The sequence below is a fragment of the Podarcis vaucheri genome, assembly GCF_965113315.1.
Source record: "Podarcis vaucheri genome assembly, chromosome: 11".
Lineage (NCBI taxonomy): Eukaryota > Metazoa > Chordata > Lepidosauria > Squamata > Lacertidae > Podarcis > Podarcis vaucheri.
This window is the reverse complement of record NC_138749.1, coordinates 20,190,107-20,216,087: the sequence shown is the minus strand read 5'-3', so window position 1 is coordinate 20,216,087 and position 25,981 is coordinate 20,190,107. Positions and strand designations below refer to the sequence as shown.

At 47.2% G+C, this 25,981-nt stretch overlaps 3 protein-coding genes across 3 annotated transcripts in view; 2 read left to right on the top strand and 1 right to left on the bottom strand.

The window, feature by feature from the left end:
- RIMOC1 (RAB7A interacting MON1-CCZ1 complex subunit 1) overlaps positions 1 to 25,981 on the bottom strand; it is a 375,501-nt gene that overhangs the window by 18,563 nt on the left and 330,957 nt on the right. The gene's annotated exons all lie outside the window — the stretch shown is intronic.
- FBXO4 (F-box protein 4) lies at positions 10,876 to 17,095 on the top strand. Its single transcript, XM_082191513.1, has 7 exons — positions 10,876 to 11,503; positions 12,784 to 13,001; positions 14,008 to 14,228; positions 15,053 to 15,122; positions 15,601 to 15,770; positions 16,020 to 16,198; positions 16,791 to 17,095. Exons 1-7 carry the CDS (start codon positions 11,312 to 11,314, stop codon positions 16,878 to 16,880), a joined length of 1,140 nt encoding a protein of 379 aa, XP_082047639.1. The 5' UTR covers positions 10,876 to 11,311; the 3' UTR covers positions 16,881 to 17,095.
- Positions 24,076 to 25,981, top strand: part of OXCT1 (3-oxoacid CoA-transferase 1) — a 51,323-nt gene continuing 49,417 nt past the window's right edge. Inside the window, exon 1 of the mRNA XM_082242162.1 lies at positions 24,076 to 24,292. Within this exon, the coding sequence (XP_082098288.1) occupies positions 24,206 to 24,292 (87 nt within the window). The 5' untranslated portion in view covers positions 24,076 to 24,205. The remainder of the gene's footprint in view (positions 24,293 to 25,981) is intronic.

Below are 25,981 nucleotides of genomic sequence, written 5' to 3'. Positions count from 1 at the left end.
TGTGGTTTTGAAGGACGGATCCTCATGGATCCTCACGCTTTTTGCATTGGGCCACCCCAAACTCACAGTCAAATCACACATCATAGCCAGGAGCACAGCCTGCACCACAAAAATCACAGACCCACAACTTCCTGGCAACACCATGGACCAAAAATGTGGTTTTGAAGGACGGATCCTCATGGATCCTAACACTTTTTGCATTGGGCCACCCTAAACTCACCATCATATCACACATCATGTCCAGGGGCACAGCCTGCACCACAAAAGACTAGGATCCACGGTTATCTGGCAACGCCATGGACCAAAAACTTGGTTTTGAAGGTCGGATCCTCACGGATCCTAACGCTTTTTTCATTGGGCCAACCAAAACTCAATGGCAAATCACATATCATAGCCATGGGCACAGCCTACACAACAAAAAAATCGGATCCACGGTTATATGGCAACACCATGGACTAAAAACGTGGTTCCGAAGCACGGATCCTCATGGATCCTCATTATTTTTGCACTAGATCAGCCCAAAGTCACCAACCCAAACTCACCGTCAAATCAAACATCATGGCCAGGGGCACAGCATCCACCACAAAAAACACGGATCCACGGCTACCTGACCACTCCGTGGCCCAAAAAGGTGGTTTTGAAGCACGGATCCTCATGGATCCTCAAGCTTTTTTTATAGGGCCAACCCAAATTCACTGTCAAATCACATATCATGGCCAGGGGCACAGCATCCACCACAAAAATCACGGATCCACGACTTCCTGGCAAATCCATGGCCCGAAAACGTGCTTTTGAAGCACGGATCCTCATGGATCCTCATGCTTTTTGCACAAGACCAGCCCAAAGTCACCGTCAGATCTAACATCATGGCCATGGGCACAGCATCCAGCACAAAAATCACAGATCCATGGCTTCCTGGCCATACCATGGCCGAAAAACGTGGTTCCGAACCACGGATCCTCATGGATCTTCACGCTTTTTGCATTGGGCCACCCCAAACTCACTGTCAAATCACACATCATAGCCAGGAGCACAGCCTGCACCACAAAAAACTCGGATCCACGACTTCCTGGAAAATCCATGGCCTGAAAACGTGGTTTTGAAGCACGGATCCTCATGGATCCTCACACTTTTTGCATTGGGCCACCCCAAACTCACCGTCAAATCACACATCATTCCCAGGGGCACAGCCTGCACCACAAAAAACTCAGATCCACGGCTTCCTGGCCACTCCAAGGCCCAAAAATGTGGTTTTGAAGCACGGATCCTCATGGATCGTCACGCTTTTTGCATTGGGCCACCCCAAACTCACCATCAAATCACACATCATGTCCAGGGGCACAGCCTGCACCATGAAAAACTCGGATCCACAGCTTCCTGGCCACTCCAAGGCCCAAAAACGTGGTTTTGAAGCACGGATCCTCATGGATCCTCATGCTTTTTGCATTGGGCCAACCCAAACTCACTGTCATATCACACGTCATAGCCAGGAGCAGAGCCTGCACCATAAAAATTATGGATCCACGGCTTCCTGGCAACGCCATGGCCCAAAAACGTAGTTTTGAAGCACAGATCCTAAAGGATCCTCACTCTTTTCGCATTGGGGCTCCCCAAACTCACCATCAAATCACACATCATAGCCATGGGCACAGCCTGCACCACAAAAATCATGAGTTGCTCTACAAAAATCACAAAAATCCCCTTACCTGCACTGTTAATGTCACCACTGCAATATTATTATTAGAGCCGATAGGAGAATATATGACTACCGTATTTTTCGCTCTATAGGACTCACTTTTTACCCTCCAAAAATTAAGGGGAAATGTGTGTGTGTCCTATGGAGTGAATGCAGGCTCCTTGGCTTCAGCGATAGCAACACGAAGCCTCCGAAGCGCAGAGGGAGTGCTCCTGCCTCGCTCTGGAGGCTACGCGTTGCTTTCGCTGAAGCCTGGAGAGCAAGAGGGGTTGGTGCGCACCGACCCCTCTCGCTGTCCAGGCTTCAGGGATAGCCGCCTGAAGCCTTTGGAGCACAGCGCAAGTTCCTGCTGATCTCCGAAGGCTTGTGGTAAGCCGCCTGAAGCCTGGAGAACGAGAGGGGTCGGTGCACACTGATCCCTCTTGCTCTCCAGGCTTTGCTTCGCTTGAGAGGCACTGCACAATGTTTCCTCTCTGCGCAGCGCCCCTTCAATGAAGCTGGAGGAGAATCCAATAATGAAGTTATGTTCTTGGGGGACAGGGGGTGGGCTGGTGTGAAGGACTCCCTGGTCCAGAATGGGGTAACTGTGCCCCTGAAGGACCAGGTGCACAGCCTGGGAGTCATTTTGGACTCACAGCTGTCCATGGACGCACAGGTCAATTCTGTATCCAGGGCAGCTGTCTACCAGCTCCATCTGGTACGCAGGATGAGACCCTCCCTGCCTGCGGACTGTCTCACCAGAGTGGTGCATGCTCTGGTTATCTCCCGCTTGGACTACTGCAATGTGCTCTACTTGGGGCTACCTTTGAAGGTGACCCAGAAACTACAACTAATCCAGAACGCAGCAGCTAGTCCGGTGCCTGGGAGTGGCCACCAAGACCATATAACATATGTCCTGAAAGACTTACATTGGCTCCCAGTACATTTCTGAGCAGAATTCAAAGTGTTGGTGCTGACCTTTAAAGCCCTAAACGGCCTCGATGCAATATACCTGAAGGAGCATAATAGATGCCTTTCTTGCCTCCAGGGTGATCATGGCGAAAGAGCTAGGTCACAATGGAACAATTTTCCCACTTACCGTACTTGCCACTTCATGCAGATATGTCAAAGATTGCCAGTGCAAGCTCTGAAGAACTATTTGAGATTTGGAGTGCTAAAGAAAGGTGTTTTGATTATTCCAGTAAATGACAGAGAAGTCCACTGGAAACTGATAGTAATCATTTTTAAAAGGAAGACCATGCTCTATCTAGATTCCAAACATGGATTGAACCACTCTGTGATTGATGCAATAACATCCTTCTTAGCATGTTTGTATAAGATGGATTCAAAATATCCCTATAGTTTTGCGGCTGATCATTTTTTGCACCAACTGATATACCCAGGCAAGGTACCATAATTCCAGTGACTACGGTCCTTTCACATGTACCATTGCCCATCTGATTGCTTCTGCTGCCCAATTACAGTTCATACAAAAGGATATGGCTGCCATTAGACCCTGGATTGCAAAAGAAATAATACAGTACTGTGGGAAAACCTATTTTGAAGGACAAGACAAATATTTTCAAGTGGAAATTGATGCTGTTCCTCCCAAGAAGAGACAAATCTTGAACGAGAGTTACATTACTGTGTCTCGATCATGCCCAGAGGGATGGAAGGATACACTAACCTGTTGCTCAGATATCCTTGTTTGAAGGCTGCTGGTCACTATGTTTCTTGAAGGAAGGGTGCAGGAGGCCCAGTGGTGACCTAACTATGGCTTACTGTGAAGGAAACTGCAAGGACTGGTACCACTGCTTTCGCATAGGCATTGATTCAAAAGATCTTCCAGAGGTTTTTGTGTGTTCAGACTGTCAATCCACTGTGGCCAAATAGATTTTGAAACTGCGAACTGTCATATTCCACAGGTTGGTATAATACAGCAAAATCCAAACATATAGTTTTCATCATCATGGCAGGGATGGTCCTTTTCCATAGAATTCTTATTTATGGAGTTAGTTTTTATATCCTGCTTTTCTCTACTTGAAGGAGTCTCAAAGTGGCTAAAAATCTCCTTTCCCTTCCACCCCCACAACAGACACCTTGTGAGGTAGGTGGGGCTGAGAGAGTTCAGAGAGAAGTGTGACTGGCCCAAGGTCACCCAGCAGCTGCATGTGGAGGAGCGGGGAAGCGAACCCAGCTCACCAGATTGGAGTCCACCGCTCTTAACTACCACACCACAGAAACGTATCTCTTAAAACTCTGGAGCAAGCTGTTCAGTTCGGCCTCATAGTCATACTGATTTGTGGAGGGAAGGTTGGTGATGAGCAAGATCTTTTCCCATTTCCCAACACAGAGACCATAGAGCAGTTTCTTTTGGGGGCTGAACCTGCAGAGTGTTTCTGTTCAGAATTTCCGTGGCAGAAATTGGCTAAGTGCCTTTATAAACATTCAGCTTCTCAAATCGAACCCCATCATGAAACTTTCAGGTGTAGCTGTTGGAGGTGGAGGGCAGAGAAGGTGCTAGTCCTTACCTCCCTCCTCCCAGCCTATCATTGCCCAATGGACTGAAATTCAGGGCTTTTGCATGTAAAGGGCAAGCTTGTTCTTTACTTGTTTAGACTCTTTAAACTTGGAAACAGATATTTGGCTCCATGACCAAAATGACCAAAAGGGTCATGTGATGGGATGATGAGCTGCTTGTGCGTAAAATCGTAGTCCCTCAGAGTTTGTTCAAGTCCACAAACCTCTGTCTGTGACGGAGCCCCTCAGACATGGCTGCTCTAGTCACTTGCAGATTCCGACAGTGGTTGCTTTCGGAATCGCTTCCAGCATAAAAGCTCCTTAACGGAAACACGTCTTCTGGACTCGCGGCGTGACAGTTTCCGGCGAGGAGTGGGTCTCCCTATGGGAGGTTCAGAAACCTCCCCACTGTTCTCGCTGGACGTGTCCCTGAGCCCTCCCTCTTGCTCGCTTTCCCTCATAGACCCACCTCTCCCCCTGCTGGTTCCTGCTTCAGCTGCTGAGTCTCTCCCAGCCTCCGTGAGCCCTTCCACCAGAGACTCACCTCTCCCCCTGCTGGTTCCTGCTTCAGCTGCTGAGTCTCTCCCAGCCTCCGTGAGCCCCTCCACCACCTGTTCCTCCGATGGCAGTTCCCTGACAGGTCAGCTTCTAGAGGACTGGAAAGATCATACTTGTACTTCCCCTACCCTCAGCCCTAACTCCGTTGAGTATTTTTTGTTATGAGACTGAGTGTTTGGGGCTGATGCTGTAGCATTCTTGTCTGGGGGCTTGATGGAAAAACAGAAAAGTGACCCTCACCTAACTCTCCAATGCCCTTCAACAAGAATGCTGTAGGAAATATTGCTAAGCCCAAAGGGAGGCAAGAATTTGCTTCAGCTCACCTTGTTAATGGCAGAGCAAAAGCTATGCGTGCATCATTCTCAATCAGTCTACTTTCAGGACTGATTTTAGAACCCTCTTATATCAGGCCACATGGTCACTGGAGGTGGCCCCATCATGCAAACATGACTATCCACACAGGGACCATCTATTTTTGTTTTTTTTTCCCCTGATACTGGATTTTAAGTTACAGTTACATCTTTTAAAACAGCTGTCAGTATATCACACTGTATTCCACTTGCCTTCCAAAGGAACACGTGGCTCTCCCCACATAGCGGGTTAGGTTGAGACTGCTGTTCCAAAGTAATCAGTAATTTTTACAGTAATTACAATCCTGCTTTCCCTTGTACCAGCTTACCTTGACTTCAGTAAGGCCTTTGAAAAGGTCCCCCATGATATTTTTGCAAAACAACTAGTAAAATGTGGGCTAGACAAAGCTACTGTTAGGTGGATTTGTAATTGGTTGATGGGCTGAACCCAAAGAGTGCTCATCAGTGGCTCACCTTCATCCTGGAAAAAAATGACTACTGGGGTTCCACAAGGTTCTGTCCTGGGCCTGGTGCTATTCAATATTTTTATAAATGATTTGGATGATGGAATAGAGGGCGTGCTAATCAAATTTGCAAATGACTGCAAACTGGGAGGGGTCAGGGTCAGCATTCAAAATGACCTGAATAGCCTAGAGAGCTGGGCCAAAACCAACAATATGGAGTTCAATAGGGAGAAATGTAAGGTACTACACCTGGATAGAAAAAATGAAACGCACAGGTGGGGGACACTTGGCTTGACAACAGTACCTGTGAAAGGGATCTGGGAGTCTTAGTCGACCACAAGCTGAATATGAGTCAACAGTGTGATGTGGCAGCTAAGAATGCCAATGCAATTCTGGGCTGCATCAATAGGAGTATAGTGTCTAGATCAAGCGAAGGAATGCCACCACACTATTCTGGTTGGTCAGACCACACCTGAAATACTGTGTCCAGTTGAAGAGGGATATTGTCAAGTTGGAGCATGTCCAGAGGAGGGTGACCAAAATGTAAAAGGTCTGGAATCCAAGCCCTATGAAGAGAGACTTAGGGAGCTGGATTTGTTTAATCTAGAGAAGAGAAGATTAAGGAGTGACATGATAGCCATGTTTAAATATTTGAAGGGATGTCATGTTGAAGAGGGAGCAAGCTTGTTTTCTGCTGTTCTAGAGACTAGGATGCAGAATAATGGATTCAAACTATGGGAAAAGAGATTCCACCTGGGCGTGGTAATCCAGTCAGGGAAAAAGGGAGGCATACTATGTTTAGGGCACCGTTTCCAGCCCCTTCCCCTTTTCGGGGTGAGCATAGTGGATCCTAAAAAGGGCTGCTCAGTCATGGATACAGCTGCTGAGATGCTCAACGGCCTCATTCCTTGAGTCAGAACGACTGACCGCCCATGTGTCGGTTCATGACTAGGGGCTTCACATTCCTGCCACAGTAGCCATTTAGTGATGGCCATGGGGGGAGGGTTTGGGGGGGTTGGGTTTGGTTTTTGGAAGACGCCTGTGCGTGAATTTGTTTTATGTGTGTAGATTAGTGCACGCTGACCAACGCACAGTCTTCGCAGTAGGGCTCTGTTCTGATGGCATGAGTAGTCATGACAAACTGGTGGATCCTATCTGCTGCAGCCTTCATCCGCCTTCAGAGCCGTTGTAACACACTGCTTGTTATCACCCACCTGTTCTGCCATTGAGGACTTCTTGGATCATTCTTTGTCTAACTCCTTCCCTGTTATGTACTAAGCTTGGATCCTAGAACAATAGGCAAGTAGGATCCTAGAATGCAAGAACTGATTGGCTTGCAGGAAAAGACCAACCAGGCTCCAGGAGGGAAGCAGAATCAGCTAGTCAGACGGGACTCATTGTGTAAATAATGTATATAAAAGCCTGAGGTTTTGGGGGAAATTCAATAACTGTTTTACAAGCTGCAATAAAGAGCATGAAATCACTACAGGACTCTGAGCATATTTAATTTTCTTTGACCTTGCTGGGAGTATGGGATTCCCAACGGCTTCGCTCACAAGGGTCATAGGAATGTGCAAGCCCACTCACCATGACAAGTGAGAGAACTGAGATAGATTGCACTGAGCCCTGGTTCTCATTAGACAAAGCGTTCCACCAAAAAGGCTCTGGCTCTGGTTGAGGACAGCTGGATATGTTTTGGGCCAGGGACCACCAGTAGGTTGCTGTTAGATGAGCGTCACACTCGGGGGGTGTATTGGAAGATAATTCCCACAGATAAGAAAGGTCACAGACTGTTTAGGGCTTTAAAGATTAGCACCAAAACATTGAACCTGATTCGATACTCCGCCTGGAGCCAATCCAGCTGATGAACAACCAACTGAATGTGGGCTCTCCACGAAGTCCAAGTAAGAACTCATGCATCTGCATTTTAGACCATTTGGAGTTTCTGGAGCAGTCTCAAGGGTAGCCCTGCATATCTATCTCTCTCACTCTCTCTCTCTCTATCACATTTATACCCTGCACTCCCCGGCTCAGGTGTACAGCAAGTTAAAGTAGTCTAGCCTGCAGGTGACTACTGCATGGTTCACCATGGCTAGGTTGGAAAGGGACAGGTACAGTACCGATCTCCTAACCTGACATAGATTCAAAAATTCCAGTTTGGCTACATTTGTGACCAATGCCTCCATAGAGACAGAAGCATCCAGGATCACACCGGGACTCCTGATAGCGGCTACAGGTGACTATTGCGCCGCATTAAGAGCTGGGAGCTGGCAAACCAAACTGAAATTATTCTGGCCCAGCCATTGGACGCCCATCCTTAAAGGATAGAGATTCAGCCGACTCAGTTTCCTCCATCCCAGCACACCCACCTAAAAATTGGCCAATATATCCAGGGTAGCATCTGGCAGTAGATCCATGATGTTTGTGGTCAGATCTGTGGTTATGTACAAGATATTTGAATAAAGGGTGAATTTGGGGTTCCCGAATGCAAAAAGTGTGATGATCCATGAGGATCCGTGCTTCAAAACCACGTTTTTGAGCCATGGAGTGGCCAGGAAGCTGTGGATCCATGTTTTTTGTGGTGCAGGCTGTGCCCATGGCCATGATGTGTGATTTGACGGTGAGTTTGGGTTGGCCAATGGAAAATGCATGAGGATCCATAAGGATCCATGCTTTGAAACCACGTTTTTGGGCCACAGTATGGCCAGGAACCCGTGGATCCGAGTTTTTTGTGGTGCAAGCTGTGTCCCATGGCATGAAGTGTGATTTGACAGTGATTTAGGGGTGGCCCAGTGCAATAAGTGTGAGGATCCACGAGGATCCATGCTTCAAAACTACATTTTTGGGCTACGGTGTCGCCAGGAAGCCATGGATCCGAGTTTTTTGTGGTGCAGGCTGTGCCCCTGTGAATGATGTGTCATTTGATGGTGAGTTTGGGCTGATCTAGTGCAAAAAGCGTGAGGATCCATGAGGATCCGTGCTTCAAAACCACGTTTTTGGGCCTTGGAGTGGCGAGGAAGCCGTGGATCCGAGTTTTCTGTGGTGCAGGCTCTGCCCCTGGACATGATGTGTTATTTGACTGTGAGTATGGGTTGGCGCAATGCAAAAAGCGTGATGATCCATGAGGATCCGTGCTTCAAAACCACGTTTTTGGGCCATGGAGTGGCCAGGAAGCCGTGCATCCGAGTTTTTTGTGGTGCAGGCAGTGCCCCTGGACATGATGTGTGATTTGACGGTGAGTTTGGGTTGGCCCAATGCAAAAAGCGTGAGGATCCATGAGGATCCGTGCTTCAAAACCACGTTTTTGGGCCTTAGAGTGGCCAGGAAGCCGTGGATCCGAGTTTTTTGTGGTGCAGGTTGTGCCCCTGGCCATGATGTGTGATTTGACTGTGAGTTTGGGTTGGCCCAATGCAAAAAGCATGAGGATCCATGAGGATCCGTGCTTCAAAACCACGTTTTCGGGCCATGGTGTTGCCAGGAAGGCGTGGATCTCGGTTTTTGTGGTGCAGGCTGTGCCCCTGACCATGATGTGTGATTTGACGGTGAATTTGGGCTGATCTAGTGCAAAAAGCGTGAGGATCCATGAGGATCCGTGCTTCAAAACCACGTTTTTGGGCCTTAGAGTGGCCAGGAAGCCGTGGATCCGAGTTTTCTGTGGTGCAGGCTGTGCCCCTGGCTATGATGTGTGATTTGACGGTGAGTTTGGGTTGGCCCAATGCAAAAAGCGTTAAGATCCATGAGGATCCGTGGTTCGGAACCAAGTTTTTGGGCCACGGTATGGCCAGGAAGCTGTGGATCCGTGATTTTTGTGATGGATGCTGTGCCCCTGGCCATGAAGTTTGATCTGATGTAGACTTTGGGCTGATCTAGTGCAAAAAGCGTGAGGATCCATGAGGATCCGTGCTTCAAAACCACGTTTTTGGGCCTTGGAGTGGCCAGGAAGCCGTGGATCTGAGTTTTTTGTGGTGCAGGCTGTGCCCCTGGGAATGATGTGTGATTTGACGGTGAGTTTGGGGTGGCCCAATGCAAAAAGAGTGAGGATCCATGAGGATCCGTGCTTCGGAACCACGTTTTTGGGCCATGGGGTGGCCAGGAAGCTGTGGATCCGAGTTTTTTGTGGTGCAGGCTGTGCCCCTGGACATGATGTGTGATTTGACAGTGAGTTTGGGGTGGCCCAATGCAAAAAGCGTGAGGATCCATGAGGATCCGTGCTTCAAAACCACGTTTTTGGGCCTTGGAGTGGCCAGGAAGCCGTGGATCTGAGTTTTTTTGTGGTGCAGGCTGTGCCCCTGGGAATGATGTGTGATTTGACGGTGAATTTGGGGTTGCCCAATGCAAAAAGTGTGAGGATCCATGAGGATCCGTGCTTCGGAACCACGTTTTTGGACCTTGGAGTGGCGAGGAAGCCGTGGATCCGAGTTTTTGTGGTGCAGGCTGTGCCCCTGGACATGATGTGTGATTTGATGGTGAGTTTGGGCTGATCTAGTGCAAAAAGCGTGACGATCCATGAGGATCCGTGCTTCAAAACCACGTTTTTGGGCCTTGGAGTGGCCAGGAAGCCGTGGATCTGAGTTTTTTGTGGTGCAGGCTGTGCCCCTGGGAATGATGTGTGATTTGACGGTGAGTTTGGGTTGGCCCAATGCAAAAAGCGTGAGGATCCATGAGGATCCGTGCTTCGGAACCACGTTTTTGGGCCACGGTTTCGCCAGGAAGTCGTGGATCTGTGATTTTTGTGGTGGATGCTGTGCCCCTGGACATGATGTTTGATCTGATGGTGACTTTGGGCTGATCTAGTGCAAAAAACATGAGGATTCATGAGGATCCGTGCTTCGGAACCACGTTTTTGGGCCAGGACGTGGCCAGGCAGGTGTGGATCCGAGTTTTTTGTGGTGTAGGCTGTGCCCCTTACTATGATATGTGATTTGATGGTGAGTTTGGGTTGGCCCGATGCAGAAAGCGTGTGGATCCATGAAGATCCGTTCTTGAAAACCACGTTTTTGGGCCACGGTTTCGCCAGGAAGCCGTGGATCCGTGATTTTTGTGGTGGATGCTGTGCCCATGGCCATGATCTTTGATCTGATGGTGACTTTGGGCTGATCTAGTGGAAAAATCATGAGGATCCATGAGGATCCGTGTTTTTTAACCATGTTTTTGCGCCCCTGCGCCCCCCCGAAACAGTGGATGCGTGATTTTTTTGATGCTTTCTACAGAGTAAGACATGGTCTACAATATCATGGTGGTTTTATTTAATTTGGATGAAAAAATCACATGAATTCAAGAGGATCCGTGTAGATCCGCCTTTTACCTTTTTCCCACCACGACTTCTGGAACTTCCACGCGGCCGCGAATGCATAATCAATCGCGGGGGTTTTGTTTTTGCGATGCTCGGGCTCTAACCCAGGACTAGAATCCGGAGCAGCAGCGCGCACTTGCCAGTGCGACTGCGGAGGAGGCGTCCGAATGCCTCCCACGCCTCCGGAACAAACCGGGGGGTGCGGCTTCTTCTTCGCCAGACCTCCCTTTCTTACTTGCGCACAAGTAGTGGCCGCAGAGGGTCACTGCGCGCTTCGCCTTTGCGCGGACGCCGCTTTCCTCCGACTGAGACCCACCTCCTGGTGGGATCCGGGCTCCGAAGCCAAAGGGCGCAGGATTCCAGCTGCTGCAGTGCCGGGGATGCTGAATCGCAGCTAAGTAAGAAGCAGCTAAGTAAGAGACGGGGAGGGTTGCCGGTGCGCCCCGGAGCGATGGCGCAGGGCGGCGGGGAGTGGCAGAGCTTGGAGACGCTCCTGCGAAGCAGCCTCCGCGTCCTGCGTAGCAAGTGTGAGCAGCAGCAGCAGCCGGGGAGGCTCCCGGAGAGCGACGATCGCGCTGGGGAAGAGAAGGAGGAGGAGGAGAAGCAGACGCCGCCGCCGCCCAGCGCCTTGGAGGCCCTGCCGGTAAGCGCGCCGTCGCCCCCGAGCCCGTCTGGCTCATCCCAGCGAGGCAAACGTCCGCCGCTTCCAGCAGTGTTGCAGAAAGTTTTCCGATGGAACTTCCCGTTCGCTCGGCTTCCCATTGGTCCCTTCACGGCCCCGCCCCTTTGACGGCAGGCAGTTGCACTCTTTATTTTATTTTATTTTATTTTAATATATTGCTGTGCGTCACCCCCATTCCAGGGGTTCCAGGCACATACCCAGGGTCCGTGTTTCCTTTTGGCAATGAGGCACAGTTGAAACACTGGTGTCTTTATGACATATACCGGTATATATGTTGTTATGTTTTTATGCTTCCTAAATGATTCCTAAATATTTAAACTTTTTTCTCCAGATTGATGTGATATGGGATCGAGGGGGCAACTCCCGTCTCTTGCGGGGGTGCAATTAGTGCCAGCATCGTCCGTGAAGAGTTTGGGTGTAATCTTCGATACCTCCCTCTCTATGGAGGCGCAGATTACAGCTATAACAAAGGCGGCATTTTTTCATCTCCGCCAAGCTAAGCAGTTGGCTCCTTATCTCTCTCGCCCTGACCTAGCCACTGTGATCCATGCGACGGTCACCTCCAGACTGGATTATTGTAACTCGCTCTACGTGGGGCTGCCCTTGAGACTGACCCAGAAACTCCAGCGGGTGCAGAATGCTGCGGCGAGACTCCTTATGGGGTCTTCGCTGCGAGATCATATCCATCCGGTGCTGTACCAGCTGCACTGGCTCCCAGTGGAGTACAGGATCAGGTTTAAGGTGCTGGTTTTAACCTTTAAAGTCCTATACGGCCTAGGACCCTCGTACCTACGGGACCGCCTCTCCTGGTATGTCCCACAGAGAAACTTACGGTCTGCAAATAAAAACACCCTAAAGATCCCAGGTCTCAGAGAGGTTAGGCTGGCCTCAACTAGAGCCAGGGCCTTCTCGGCCGCGGCTCCAATCTGGTGGAACGCTCTGTCACAAGAGACTAGGGCCCTGCAGGACCTGACATCCTTCCGCAGGGCCTGCAAGACAGAGCTGTTCCACCAGGCCTTTTGTCAGGACGCAGCCTGACCCCCTCCTCTGGCAATCTGCACAAAATTTTGCTTGATGGTTGCCATTAATTTGATTTTAATTTGATTTAATTAATTTTATAATGAATGTTTTAGAATGTTGAACTATTTTGATTGTTGTTAGCCGCCCTGAGCCCAGCTTCGGCTGGGGAGGGCGGGATATAAATAAAATTTATTATTATTATTATTATTATTATTATTATTATTATTATTAAGTTATACATTATGTCCTTCCTCACACCCAAAGATCTGAGTAATTTGGGAAGCACCAATCACTACTGGAGTCTAACAATCCAGGATTCCTTACTATGGCGCTATTTTCTCATCCGTGATCTTCCTTCCTGTCATTCGATTGATGCAAACATACTTAATAAATCCTTTTTTGAGCTTCATAATAGTGCCTCAAGTGACTACATGGCTGCGTAAGTATCCTCTAAAATTCCATATAGGTAACACACATCTTTATAGGCATATGAAGTTTTGTTCTGTATGTCTCCTAATCTTTTTAACCAAAAACGTAACAGATTTAAAATAGCATAAATTGATGAACAGCTATAAACATTCAGTAATACTAAAACCTGATTCTACAATTACTCCTCTTTTTGTAAACATTATATAACATGGGATATCAATAATACACTTGCCACTAATATATCATTAAATTTTATGCCACCCCAGATTTACCTTTGTGTGTTAGCAGATTGCCTTCGACAGTTAGTGTATGCCATCATAGAATCATATTACAGTGGTACCTCAGGTTACAGACGCATCAGGTTACAGACTCCGCTAACCCAGAAATAATACCTCGGTTTAAGAACTTTGCTTCAGGATGAGAACAGAAATCGCGTGGCGGCAGCAGGAGGCCCCATTAGCTAAAGTGGTGCCTCAGGTTAAGAACAGTTTCAGGTTAAGAGCAGACCTCCAGAATGAATTAAGTTCTTAACCCGAGGTACCACTGTACCTCCATTGTTTACAACACAGCTTTTGCTTAAGGGTTCTTTGTTGCTTCCCTCTTGACCATAGATGGTGATGTTTTGATGGCATAAGGATCCACGCTCAGAGAACTGAGTTTGCTATTAGCATATATTCAAAGTGTTGGTTTTAGGCAATGCTTTTTTTTCTAGGAAAAATAGGTGCTGGTACTCACCATGAAGTTGTTAACAGTAAGTGTCACAGTAAGTTTGAGTACTTTCAAAGCTAACAAATGTGCAGCTCACTCTTCCTTGGAAAGCTCTGAGCAGCTTCCTTTGGGCTTAACAGCACTGAGCATATTTTGTTGTTGTTGTTATTTGTGAGACCTTTCAGCTCATGCTGAAAAACTTGTCTTACTCCTTTTAAGGTTTTACAATCAGTTTTCATTATTATGGTGTGGTGGTGTGGTGTTGTTTTTTCTGGGTATACACACACACACACTCTATATACACACAGGTACAAAAAGTGTTGCTCCTGGCGTAAAAGATGTCCAAAACCCAGCCAACCCACTTCCGGATCTGTCACTTCCATGTTACAGTCGCTGATCACACAGACAGAGCCTCGCTTTGCAATGTTTGGGCCTGTGTTGGAAGAGCTGGGCAACTCTTTGCTGTACAGAATGGCGGTGTGTCCGGATATTTGGCCGCTGGCTGGTTTTCCTTCTGGACAATTGCACGGTAAAATGATTTCTTTATCTTAAGCAAGCAAACAGAAAGGGCAATGGTGAACATTTGAAGCCTCCTTATTCTGAGTGGAACATTTTCTAACCGAGCTACAGAACATAGTTTAACTGGAGGCAGAGTAGGGCCAGCCCTAAGAGTTTGGAAAGAGAAGAGCTGCCCTGGACACAGAATTTACCTGTACCTCCATGGACAGCTGTGAGTACAAAATGACTCCCAGGCTGCACACCTGCTCCTTCAGGGGCACAGTTGCCCCATTCAGGACCAGGGAGTCCCCCCCCACCTGCCTGCCCCCTGTCCCCCCAAAACAGTATTTCTGTCTTCTCAGTATTCAACCTCAATCTGTTAGTTGCCATTTATAATCTTCTAAGAACTTAGAAGGATGTAGGACGCGGGTGGCGCTGTGGTCTAAACCACTGAGCCAAGGCTTGCCGATCGGAAGGTCAGTGGTTCGAATCCCTGCGACCGGGTGAGCTCCCGTTGCTCGGTCCCAGTTCCTGCCAACCTAGCAGTTCGAAAGCATGTCAAAGTGCAAGTAGATAAATAGGTACCGCTCCGGCGGGAAGGTAAACAGTGTTTCCGTGCACTGCTCTGGTTTTGCCAGAAGAGGCTTAGTCATGCTGGCCACATGACCTGGAAAAACTGTCTGCGGACAAAACGTCGACTCCCTCGGCCAGTAAAGCGAGATGAGCGCCGCAACCCCAGAGTCATTCGCAACTACACTTAACTGTCAGAGGTCCTTTACCTTTTTAAGAACTTATCAGTTTTAAACAGGCCTCAAATTCTTCATCTTTCTTTTCTTCTTTCTTTGTCTCAAACAGGGATAGAATTAGGAGTCACATATCATTTGAATGGCCAGAAATTCAATATTACACTGTGTACAGAAACCATGTAAGTGTTATATGAGGTTTTGCTTTTTTCTTGCTTGCTTCCCCACCCCTTTAAGTAACAGTATTCCAACAGTGATAGGATTGTCCCAAAATAAGAAAATTCTAAATCTCCATCATCATAGAACCCCATATGGGAATTTTCTAATAGTAATAGGATTTTCTGAAGAGGAGAGCAAGCCTGTTTCAAGAAGTGCTCATTCTGTGCACGTTTCTTTCAAGGAAACCTTTGGCCACCATCTGGGACATGGCCTCATTAGCTCAGTTCACTCAGGAATTGGGGGACTTAGATTACTAGGAGCCAGAGTAGACCTGTGAATTGTTCATTTGCTTGAACTGCCTGGCCTAGATGTGTACAAAAGACCACACTGTTCTTTCTTAAGGCACTAGTCCTCAACACCTTCAGTTCTGCATAGTTTCTCCCTTCCTTACTGCACAGTATCTGAAAAAAACAACAACTGGTTTCTCTCCTCTCTTTCCAGTGAGGAAAGTCTCAGAGAAAAGGAAGAGAACACCAGTCCCGTCAACAAAGTGTTCTCTGCGGAGTCCGGTGTTGATGGGAAAATGCATTACAGTCTGAACAAACATTTAAAAAACGTGTGCAGACTAATGGATGGGTTCATCTATCTTGCATATGCTGACACTCATGAAGGTAAGGACCTTTGCGCCATATGGGTCAAAAAGGAATAATTATGTGGCTATACAACCCAGTAGGGTCTAAGAATGGGGGATCTGTTGTATTTTCTATTGTTTGCTGTGTGCACGTGCTTTATACCAACAAAAACCTTTTAAAAATTAAAATAAATAAATGTAAGGGCTTCTGAATGATGCCAACATAGCTTTTAGCGTACAGCTGGCAGAGGGTGGCAAATCCTTTATCTCCCTCACTCTCTTTTTGCAGGACACAACCGTCAACTTGAATTTGACTGGCTGGCAGCGATGCTTGACCCAGTCCTTGGCCCTACAGAAAGACCTCTGCTTGTCCTGTCCTGCGTTTCCTGTGCTGAGATCGAAAGGATTCCTTGTGTTTACATGGCGCATCAGCTGCAGCTGAACCTGCTTGGCACGCGGCCATGGATGGTAGCATTTTCATTTGTTTCATTTGTTTAAGTATCTGGGATCATGAAACTGATTGACAACAGGCTCTAGAAGCACCATTCCACATCGTGTAATTGAGGCTGCCATCTTATTCTCAGTTATATGGGAGTAATGCCTGTTAAACCAAAGGGACTGCCTTCTGAATATACATGCATAGAATTTCACTGTAGGTTACAGAACTGGCCTATACCTTTGATGCCTTTTTCTTTTTTTAAGGGTTGGTCAAATTCATTGAGATTGTGTCTATAGCAGCCCACAGGCCAGATTTGGCCCACAAGGCCATTTTCCCTACACTGTGCTCACTTGCCCTCACCTGACGCCATCAGGAACAGATAGAGATGCAGCTACTAGCATGCAATTGGGAGCCGTAAGGTGCACCACCATTGCCAAGGGAAAGCAGGCCTCAAACACTTACTAAATCAGCAGTGTGAACCCGTTCATCCCACAGGAAATTCGCTCATAGAGGCAATGCCTGCTGAAAACAGGCCTTCATCTCTTTCCCAATCAAGCCGAAGCCTCAAGTGCTTTTATTTTGTGAAAGATACTAACATTTGCTTATTCCTGCATTTCACAGGTTCAGGACACTGAAACTTCCACCTTGGATGGACTGGTAGATGGAATTCAGTGGCTACTGGAACAAATCAAATGTAAAAATGCCCAGTAACTAGGCTTGTTTACATTCATTCACATATACATTACTGCATGCCCACTTGTGACAAGGAGAATGTCACTATGTCCTTGGGTATGAATGGGTGGATAAATTTCTCCCTGGCACACGTGTGTCCGCAGTTTCTCCCACTGATGTTTGTCTACTCTGATAAGTTACCACTTGGTAAATGAGTGCTCAGACCTAATACTTAGGCATAACAATCCCCCACTGCAACAACTCTATCGAATTGGGATTCAACTTCACTTTACTGGCCCCCATACAGTCCACCATGGCTTCCAGGTCCAACACCTTCGTAGGCGGAAAAGCACACCCAGTTCAGATGGAATGGGAAAACAGAGCCGTGTGTCATCAACATACTGATAATATATTGATAATATTTTTTTATAATAGGCGGCCCTGTTTAGGGAAGTTTTTAATGTCTGATGCTGTATTGTTTTTAATATTCGGTTGGAAGCCGCCCAGAGTGGCTGGGGAAACCCAGCCAGATGGGCGGGGTATAAATAATAATTTTTATTATTATTACACCAAAAGGTAAAGGTACCCCTGCCCGTACAGGCCAGTCGTGTCCGACTCTAGAGTTGCATGATCATCTCGCTCTAGAGGCCGTGAGCCGTCGCCGTCCGAAGACACTTCCGGGTCACGTGGCCAGCGTGATGAAGCTGCATCTGGCGAGCCAGCACCAGCACAGCACACGGAAATGCCGTTTACCTTCCCGCTATAAAGCGGTACCTATTTATCTACTTGCACTTAAGAGTGCTTTCGAACTGCTAGGTGGGCAGGAGCTGGGACCGAACGACGGGAGCTCACCCCACCGCGGGGATTCGAACCGCCGACCATACGATCGGCAAGTCCTAGGCACTGAGGTTTTACCCACAGTGCCACCCGCGCCCCATTATTACACTATGCTGTTTCAAAATTCATAAACAGAAGACATGCAATATGTGCATGGAGTCACAAACGAATAAGAATCAAATAAATGTTCAATGAACATGAATGGTAGGAGTGGTAAGTCACTGTCAAAGGATTACTGAAATGGAGGCAGAATGCCACAGTCAATATCCTACAAACGTGAGATGATGGGTGCTCCAAATGTCTCAATAGGGTGCTCCAAAGCACAGCAGCAGACAGTATAGTTCTTCCAGGATAATGAACTGTTTCAATGATGACAGCTAACAATAATATGAAATGAAAACCATTACATTCAAATACAGTCCGTGAAAGAAATGACAGGCCTGCATGTTAATCAACCAATAATAAATACATACCAAATTAATAGTCCCCAAAGCTACATCAGATGGCCATGGATCAGCTATCACTAAAAAGTGTAGTAAACTGATAATGAGACAGACTGAAGAAAGTCTTGATCAGCTGCTTTCTCCAGGGGCACCTACAAGTCAGCTCCGGACTCTCCTGCCTGTGTCTAGTTGAGGTCTGTGTTTAGCCCTAGTCTTTATGACAAGCCCTCTAGATGTACCTCAATCCAACCAGCTTAATCATTCACACATAGCAGCTCCTTTGCCAGTCGAGCTCTTGATTGATGTCAGGAGAACAAGGCTGGGAACATACCTGTTGAAGGCTTTAGAACTGGTGAAGGTTTTGTGACTGCAGTTATAGTACTGCAATGTGTTCAGCAAATCTAGAGTTTGTTGCAGAGATTGCTGTATTGTGCAGGGCAGGACTGGATCAAGGCGTTTTTCCGCCTGAAGCACTTTCCTGCCTTTTCCTGAGAATCCTTAAGGACAGTATCACCATGCAGCTTATATATAGAGTGTAACACGTACAGTGTGTTACATGAACAGAGTAGAAATAATCCTTTGAATATTGTATTACAGTCCAGAAAATCCTGTTCTTGAAGGTTTTACCAGACATGAATTGGCATGTTGGTTGTCTGCTGCTAAGAGGATTCTGGTTATAACAGTGCTACTGTCTTAGCTTCAATCTCATCATCTTGTTATGTACTCTTCATGTACATAATAGTAAAGAAACCAGGGATGATCGGATATGGCTGTTGTCACAGATCACCTGTGACTAGCACTGCAAGAAGCAGAGGGCAGTGGTACCTTGGTTTAAGAACAGCTTAACTTATGAGCAACTTGGATTAAGAACGCTGCAAACCCAGAAGTAGGTGTTTTGGTTTGCGAACTTTGCCTTGGAAGAAGAACATGTTTCGCTTCCTGTTGAGTGTGTTCCATTTGTAAATTAAGTCCCCGCTGCTATAGGAAAGCACACCTTGGTTTAAGAACGCTTTGGTTTAAGAATGGACTTCTGGAACGGATTAAGTTTGTAAAACAAGGTACCACTGTAGTTATATTTATATCCTGGCTGTCGTCCAAGGAGCATAAGGCTGTACACATAGTTATCTCCCCTTTCCTTTATCTTCACAAGAACCTTGTGAGGTAAGTTGTGCTGAGAGATGGCGTCTGACCCATGATCACCCAATTAAGATCACAGCTAAATGGAGTTGTGAATGTGAATCTCCCGTAACCCAGCACTAACCAAGTGAAAGGCTGTCTTGGACAATGCAATACAAAATATATGCAAAATGACAGAGACAAATTCATGCAACTGGACACAAAAACATTTCCATTGTTTTCAGAACGTGCAGCTAGTAGGGTAGCATATATAATGAATTTAATTTGTTATTTCCCCCATTCTATTGACTTTTGTGCGTATTCTTTTGCTGGAAGGCTGCATCACAAAACTGGGATCAATAAGAGTTTCAAAGGATAGATGTGTTCCGGTTCAAGAAGTGCAGATCAGGTAGCTTCTTATTAAAAAACCAAACAAAATCAATTTACTCCTCCTACTCTACTTGGAATCCCTTTTGAGCCATGATTCTCCATGAGTGACCTTGTGTAACTAATGATTTAGTTGCCTAAGCAACCAAATTGGGTGGTGGTAGTTTTAAAAAAATGAATTGAACATACACCGCAATTCATCCTTGCAACATGGCAGGGAAAGAAAAGTAGGAATAAAAATAAAATGTGTGCTCCATCCGAGGAGATGAATTCGGGAAAGTTCTCATGACTATTCATTCCTTTAACACCGTGTTTTCCTTGGATCGTTTCCAATATCGCTATGACCAAGTTAGTGTTCTAGTGGTTTTGATTAAGGTTTAAGAAAATTAAGACTAGTGTCTGTAATGATTAACTTCTAACAGGTTTAGCTTAGTTCCTTCCATCACATTAACTCTGGCAAATTACCCCTGTTCAGCATGAGAAGTTCCAAACTCCAGCTACTGTTCCCTGCAAAATGTATGATTTTTGGTTTGTTTTTGCTGGCCAGTGTTACAATAAAACTCAAAATGGTAGTGGAAAATCCACGTCAAACATACTGTACATTCTGGAATGGCAAGGATGGGAGTATGTGTGTTCAGTACAGTATGCACTTAATTTTTAAAATGCAAGTATGATATCTACATCTAATTTAATTTGCAGCTATATGTAGAAAAATAAAATTAGAAAAATTGATTAACTTGTTCATTATATATATCCCAATTCTTTTTATAACATTATATATTCATTCTCCATCTCTTTAATTCCTATTTTTCTTCCAATGTATTGCATCCCTTAATCTCCACTGCCAGCAAACATTAAGAACATAGACTGGTAGATTGGGTATTTCCACAGATAACAAAAGAAAAACTAGGAAGAAGTTCAAAAATGTTAGAATATAGGATCAAATTTAAAAACAATATCAGTCTACGAAAACTGGTCAGACTGCTGAGCAGCACAGAATCAGATGTGTGAGTGGATAACTATGCAGTCAGCTATAAGGAAGATTTTAAATTGATAACCAGGTCCACTGTGTAACAGGCTCAAGGTTCTTATCCTACATTAGCTGGTTGTAATCACAGACTCATAGGACCCTGAGGATTATCCAGTCTAACCCGCTGCAATGCAGGAATATGCAGCTATCCGTTATGGGCATCAAACCTGCAACCTTGGTGTTACCAGCACCACGCTCTAACCAAGTGAGCTATCCCCAGCTTAGGTAAGTTAATATTCACTTGCCCCGTGTTTCAGAGTTACAATATCCATAGTGCTCACCTCCAATCAGCGGTGGAACAAACTTATCGGGTGACTGGGGTTGCGTGCATGCCCTGCGCCCAGGGGTGGGGCCAGCCAGGGCAGGATGCTCCATGGGACCTCCAAGGAGTCTGGCTGTCTCCTCCCACTCATCCGCCCTACAGCTGGGGGAGGCAGCGGGCGAATTTTTGGGCAGCAGGGAGCCTGTGCGTGCCCAAGCCACCGTGTCACTCCCAGGAGAGACGCATGGGTCAGGCGTGCTGCAGGCCCCGTGGTGATTGTAACTTAGAAATCAGCCCTGAGTGCTCACTGGAAGGACAGATCCTGAAGCTGAGGCTCCAATACTTTGGCCACCTCATGAGAAGAGAAGACTCCCTGGAAATGACCCTGATGTTGGGAAAGATGGTGGGCACAAGGAGGAGGGGACGACAGAGGATGAGATGGTTGGACGGTGTTCTCGAGGCTACCGGCATGAGTTTGACTGAACTGCGGGAGGCGGTGGAGGACAGGGGTGCCTGGCGTGCTCTGGTCCATGGGGTCACGAAGAGTTGGACATGACTAAACAGCAACAATATGCATTGGCAGCTAAGAAGATTAGGAGAAAAGAACTAGATAAAATAGCAGTCAATTGCAAAGGTGATTCGGACATTTAACCTGGCACATTCTACCTGAGAACCCCTTGCTATTCTAGCGTATGCAACAAATAATTCTTAGGAGACGTGATCGTGGTTTATTGCATCTGCAGTGCCTGATGTCTTTATGGTTATTGTTGCTTTTCTTTTTGTTCCCTTTGTGAATGATGCCATGGCCTTTGGCTAGTGAAATAAAGTTGATGATGATGATGATGATGATGATGATGAGTGCTGCCCAGCATTTTGTCACCCCCCTCGGTAGAGACACCTGGGGTGACCCGCCCCCACCGCAGCCCCTTCCTCTTCCCATGCCTCCCAATAGCCATACTGAAGCTGAAAAGAGGGGCTTGCTAAGGAAAATTCATGCCAGAGGCTGAATCCAAACCAGGGGCTTCCTGATTCATAACTCTTAGCCGCTAAACTGCACTGATCTGACTAAAAAACTGAAAGGTGCCACAACTATGGCATGCCTGATATTTGGGAAACAGTTTTATCAGCCAGTGTAGATGCTTGCTCTCATGTTTCTTTGTGCGTATTGTTGTTTAGCCATAAAAATGTACCATTAGAAGGAGCCATGCAATGACTATGCATAACGCGCATTAATTCAATTGCTTCATTGCACTGGCATATTTAAACCCTGAAACCCAAACCCTAATATTCATTTGACTCCTGCTTTTCTTGAAAAATGACACCATGACATATGACTGCAGGGTTCCAATGCTAACTTCAGGCTGTCAGATGTCTGTTGCTGACATAGAAGCTGACTGCTCTAAGCCGGGGACAGACACATCTTTTACTTTTGGGTCCTGCTCTGTTCTGCAGACAGTAGCCTGAGTGATAGAAAGGTATTGTGCTGCAAAACTGGTTGGACTCCGTGATTAAAAAATGTGCTCCCCAGCTCTAGGGGTGCTTCACAGTGATTGAATACATTTATTTGGACGTAGCAGGGACATTAAACACAGAGAAATCCAATGTAAAACTGCACAAAGGAGGTCTTTTGCACATACAACTTCTGGCAGGCCAGACTTCAAGAGGTTCTAAGAGACCATCACTAGGTTCCTTTAATCAAGGGGTGAAACACCCATCCCAAAAGGGAGATTAGCCCCTTGAAACCCCCCCCCCAAACATCAACAAGCTAAAGGGCAGGGATTGTTGCACTACTCTAGCAGTGTAGCTCTGTGAGGCTCTAATTCTGAACAAACTACAGTTCCCAGAATTCTGGGGAGCAGAGACTCTTAAAGTGGTACCATAGTGCTTTCAATGTATGGTGCAAAAGGAGACATGTTCTTATTTCACAACCTCACGAGGAAGCATATTCCAGGGCAGAATAGTTACATAAAGGTCTGATTTCTTTGTTGTTTTAATGCAATTTGCAGGAACATTATGATTTCTGAGAGCAGATTTTGTTGCATTTGCATGACAAAGCCGAACAGCAACTGTACAGGAAAAGCCCAAAACCTCACTGCTTTTAGCTGAGGTTTGATATGCAGAAATCAGGAGTAAAAAAATTCATAGGATGCTGGTAAAATGAAAACCTCCTAATCTCTGCAGAAATAAAAGTGCTGCTACAGGGAGCAGCTACAGGGGCCAGTTCACAAGCAGGCAACCTAAAAAAACCAAACCACAAGGATCCATTAAAATCCACTCCTTAATTTTATTTTGTCTTTGGAAGTTCGCCCTATCACTTTATAACCAATTTACTCAGAAATTAGCGCCACTGATTTCTCTTGGATCTTACACCCCAGGCATTGCAGTGTGTACTCGGAAGTCTTACTGAGCCCAATATGGCTTACTCCCTCCCAAGTAAACTATGTCTAACCTTTTGCATCCCTAGTCCTCCTTAGCCTGCTTTATTGAGTGAAAGCTCCATTCGTTTTTGCTCTGTAGTATTTAAGCCTATATTAAGTTTTTTCTTTGTATCACTGAATTCATTCTGCATTTGCTAAATGGATGATTTTCGTTATTTCGAATTTACTGACATGATCTGCATTTTGTATATCCAAGGTGCTCCGTTGTGCCGTTGACGTTCCGAAAGTTTGCTGCGAGCCGCTCTGAATGTAGCTCCTTGTGGAAAAGCGGCAGATAAGTCAAATCAACTAAGCAACCAAAACATTCGGCTCGGTTGGGGGCATCATTAGTACAATTGTATATTTATTAAATTTGTATACCATCCTTCCTCCGAAGATCTCAGAATAAAACCACAAAGTACATACCGAAAACAAGAGGAAAACCAAACCAAACACGCCCCCTCTATCCTAGAAACACGTTTAAAAGGACACAGTCTGCTAATCTGTAAGGGCGCCGTTCCTGGGAGCAAGCGCCACGGAACACAGAGCGTGCCCTGTTGCATCTCCAACTCCCAAGCCAAGAGGCGCCTCTGCGCCTCCTCCAAGGAGCCGGTGCGTTTCTCCAGCCTCCCGCTTGGTCTCACAAGGGGTTAAAGGCGACGTCAGACGCCGAGCCCCCTAACCCTCCCCCAGCTTCGCATCCCATTTGACAGGCGCGCCCTGCTCTCTCTTTTTTTTCCGGCAGCCTCGCGCCGAGGGGGTTGGGCATCAGCCGCCGCCGCCGCTACCGCCTCCTCTTTTTCTCCTTCTCCAAGGCCGCTGCTCGCCCCGGCTCCTTCCTGCTCGCCTTGCACGCCGCGAAGCGCACGAAGATGGCGGCTCAGAGCCTCCTGGCCCGCTTTGCTCGCTGCCTCCCCGGCTCCGGCACGGCGCAGCTCCTCCGTCGAGCCCCGGCCAAGGTAAGCAAGCGCGCGGCGATGGTTGCGGAGGACCCTTCTGCGGCGGCTTGGTGCGCGCTTACTCGCAAGGAAGCCTTGCAGCCTGGATCTTTGCAGCCTCTGCAACTTGGACCGGCTCGCCGGCGCAGCTTGAGCCTTAGCAGGAGATCAGGTTTCGCTCCATGTGATGCCAAAATCCTCCCCTACGAAGGCGCAAGAGCAGGCCAGGCTGCTTCTCTCCGCCACCTGCCCCACTTTTCTTTTCTTTTTTCTCCTGGCCACTGGGCAACCTTTCGCCCCCTTCCCCCCTAAACAGCAACGCGTCCCACTGACATTTCCATGCCCTCTTGCTCTCCAATCCGCTCGCCGGCCTCCTGGCTACCTTCCCTTTGGCCCCTGGCCGGCTCTGAACCGTGGATGAACCTCCTGCTCGCCTTTCCCTTCAAGGCTCGTTGCGCGCGAAGGTTTCCTTGCAAAGGCGGAAAGATTCCCCCGCGACGCGCGGCAGAAGGAGCGGCGCGCCTCTCTCCTTGCGCCCCTGGGCTGACCAGGCCGGAGGGGATCCCTACCTGCTGAGCGCGCGTCCTTCAGCGGAACAGAGGCGCCTGTTTGTTTAGCTGACCTTGAGGAAGAAGGAAGGGAGCGAGCTTCGCTTGCAGGCCCGCTCTCTGTCCCTTTCTGTCCCCATCCCCAGGGGCTTGGCTGGCTAAGTGACTTAGGATAGGATCAGGCTGGCTGGCGGTAAGACAGGCCTAGCCAGAGGTCTTCTTGCATCTTTCATTAAGGCGTTCCCTTACGCCTCTTGGAAGATGTGGAAACACAGAAACAGGTACATTCCAAATAGAACTGGTATAGTCAGGTGGGGCCAGGATTTATGTTGGGGGGTGGGGTGGGGTGGGGGGCGGCAGGACACCCACCTGTCATCACCCTCTGTCTGACTCTGCCTAGTCGATTTGGAATGAAATGTCTCAACAACAGTTGTTTTAAAATACTTTCTTTTGACCCCAAGTGCTCAGGGGGGGGGGGACACCTGTCAAAATCTTTCTACAGTTTCTGCTTTTAGTTAAGTGTTTTTATTTATTTCCTTGGCCACGCCCACCCCTCCACACCCTTCAAGAAAAGTCCCCCTAAATAAACTGGAAAAAACTAAATTAAAAAAGTTTTAAAGAAAGCAGTGAAATTCTAATACAGTATATATATATTTTTAGAACGTTTGCTCCCCGGGGCTGATGGGAATCAAAGTCCTAAACATTCGTTTATTTGTTGCATTTATATCCTGCCTTTTCTGCAAGGAGCTCAAGCTGGTGTATATGGTACTCTCTCCTCATTTAATCCCCCAAAGGGAATCTGGAGGGGGGGCCTGGTTGGCAAAGGCTGGTCTAGGCTAACTGGCCGTGTTTCTGGTCTGGACTATGGCAGCCCTACCTAGAGACTGAGTCTGGTACGTTTTGCATGCAAAACAGATGCTACCTTTTGAAGAAGAACATAAGACAAGCCTGCTGGATCAAGCCCATTCAGTCTAGCATCCTCTTCCCACTGAATGGATGCCAGTGGGACATGAGCGGAACAAGTGGTATTCAGAGGCCCGATTCGAGCAGAGGCAGAACAGAGGATAGCCTTGTCTTGTCTAATCAGTGCCAGAATTAGTGGGATGCAGGTAGTTCCCCTGCCAAGGGTGCCAAGCCGAGGGGGCGCAAAACAACAACCCTA

Coding starts and splice junctions, on each gene's coding strand:
- FBXO4 (XM_082191513.1), top strand. CDS start 11,312: ATGGCGCAGGGCGGCGGGGAGTGGCAGAGCTTGGAGACGCTCCTGCGA. Junction 14,229..15,052: donor TCCTTCTGGACAATTGCACG/GTAAAATGATTT, acceptor TGTCTCAAACAG/GGATAGAATTAGGAGTCACA. Junction 16,199..16,790: donor TTGGCACGCGGCCATGGATG/GTAGCATTTTCA, acceptor TGCATTTCACAG/GTTCAGGACACTGAAACTTC.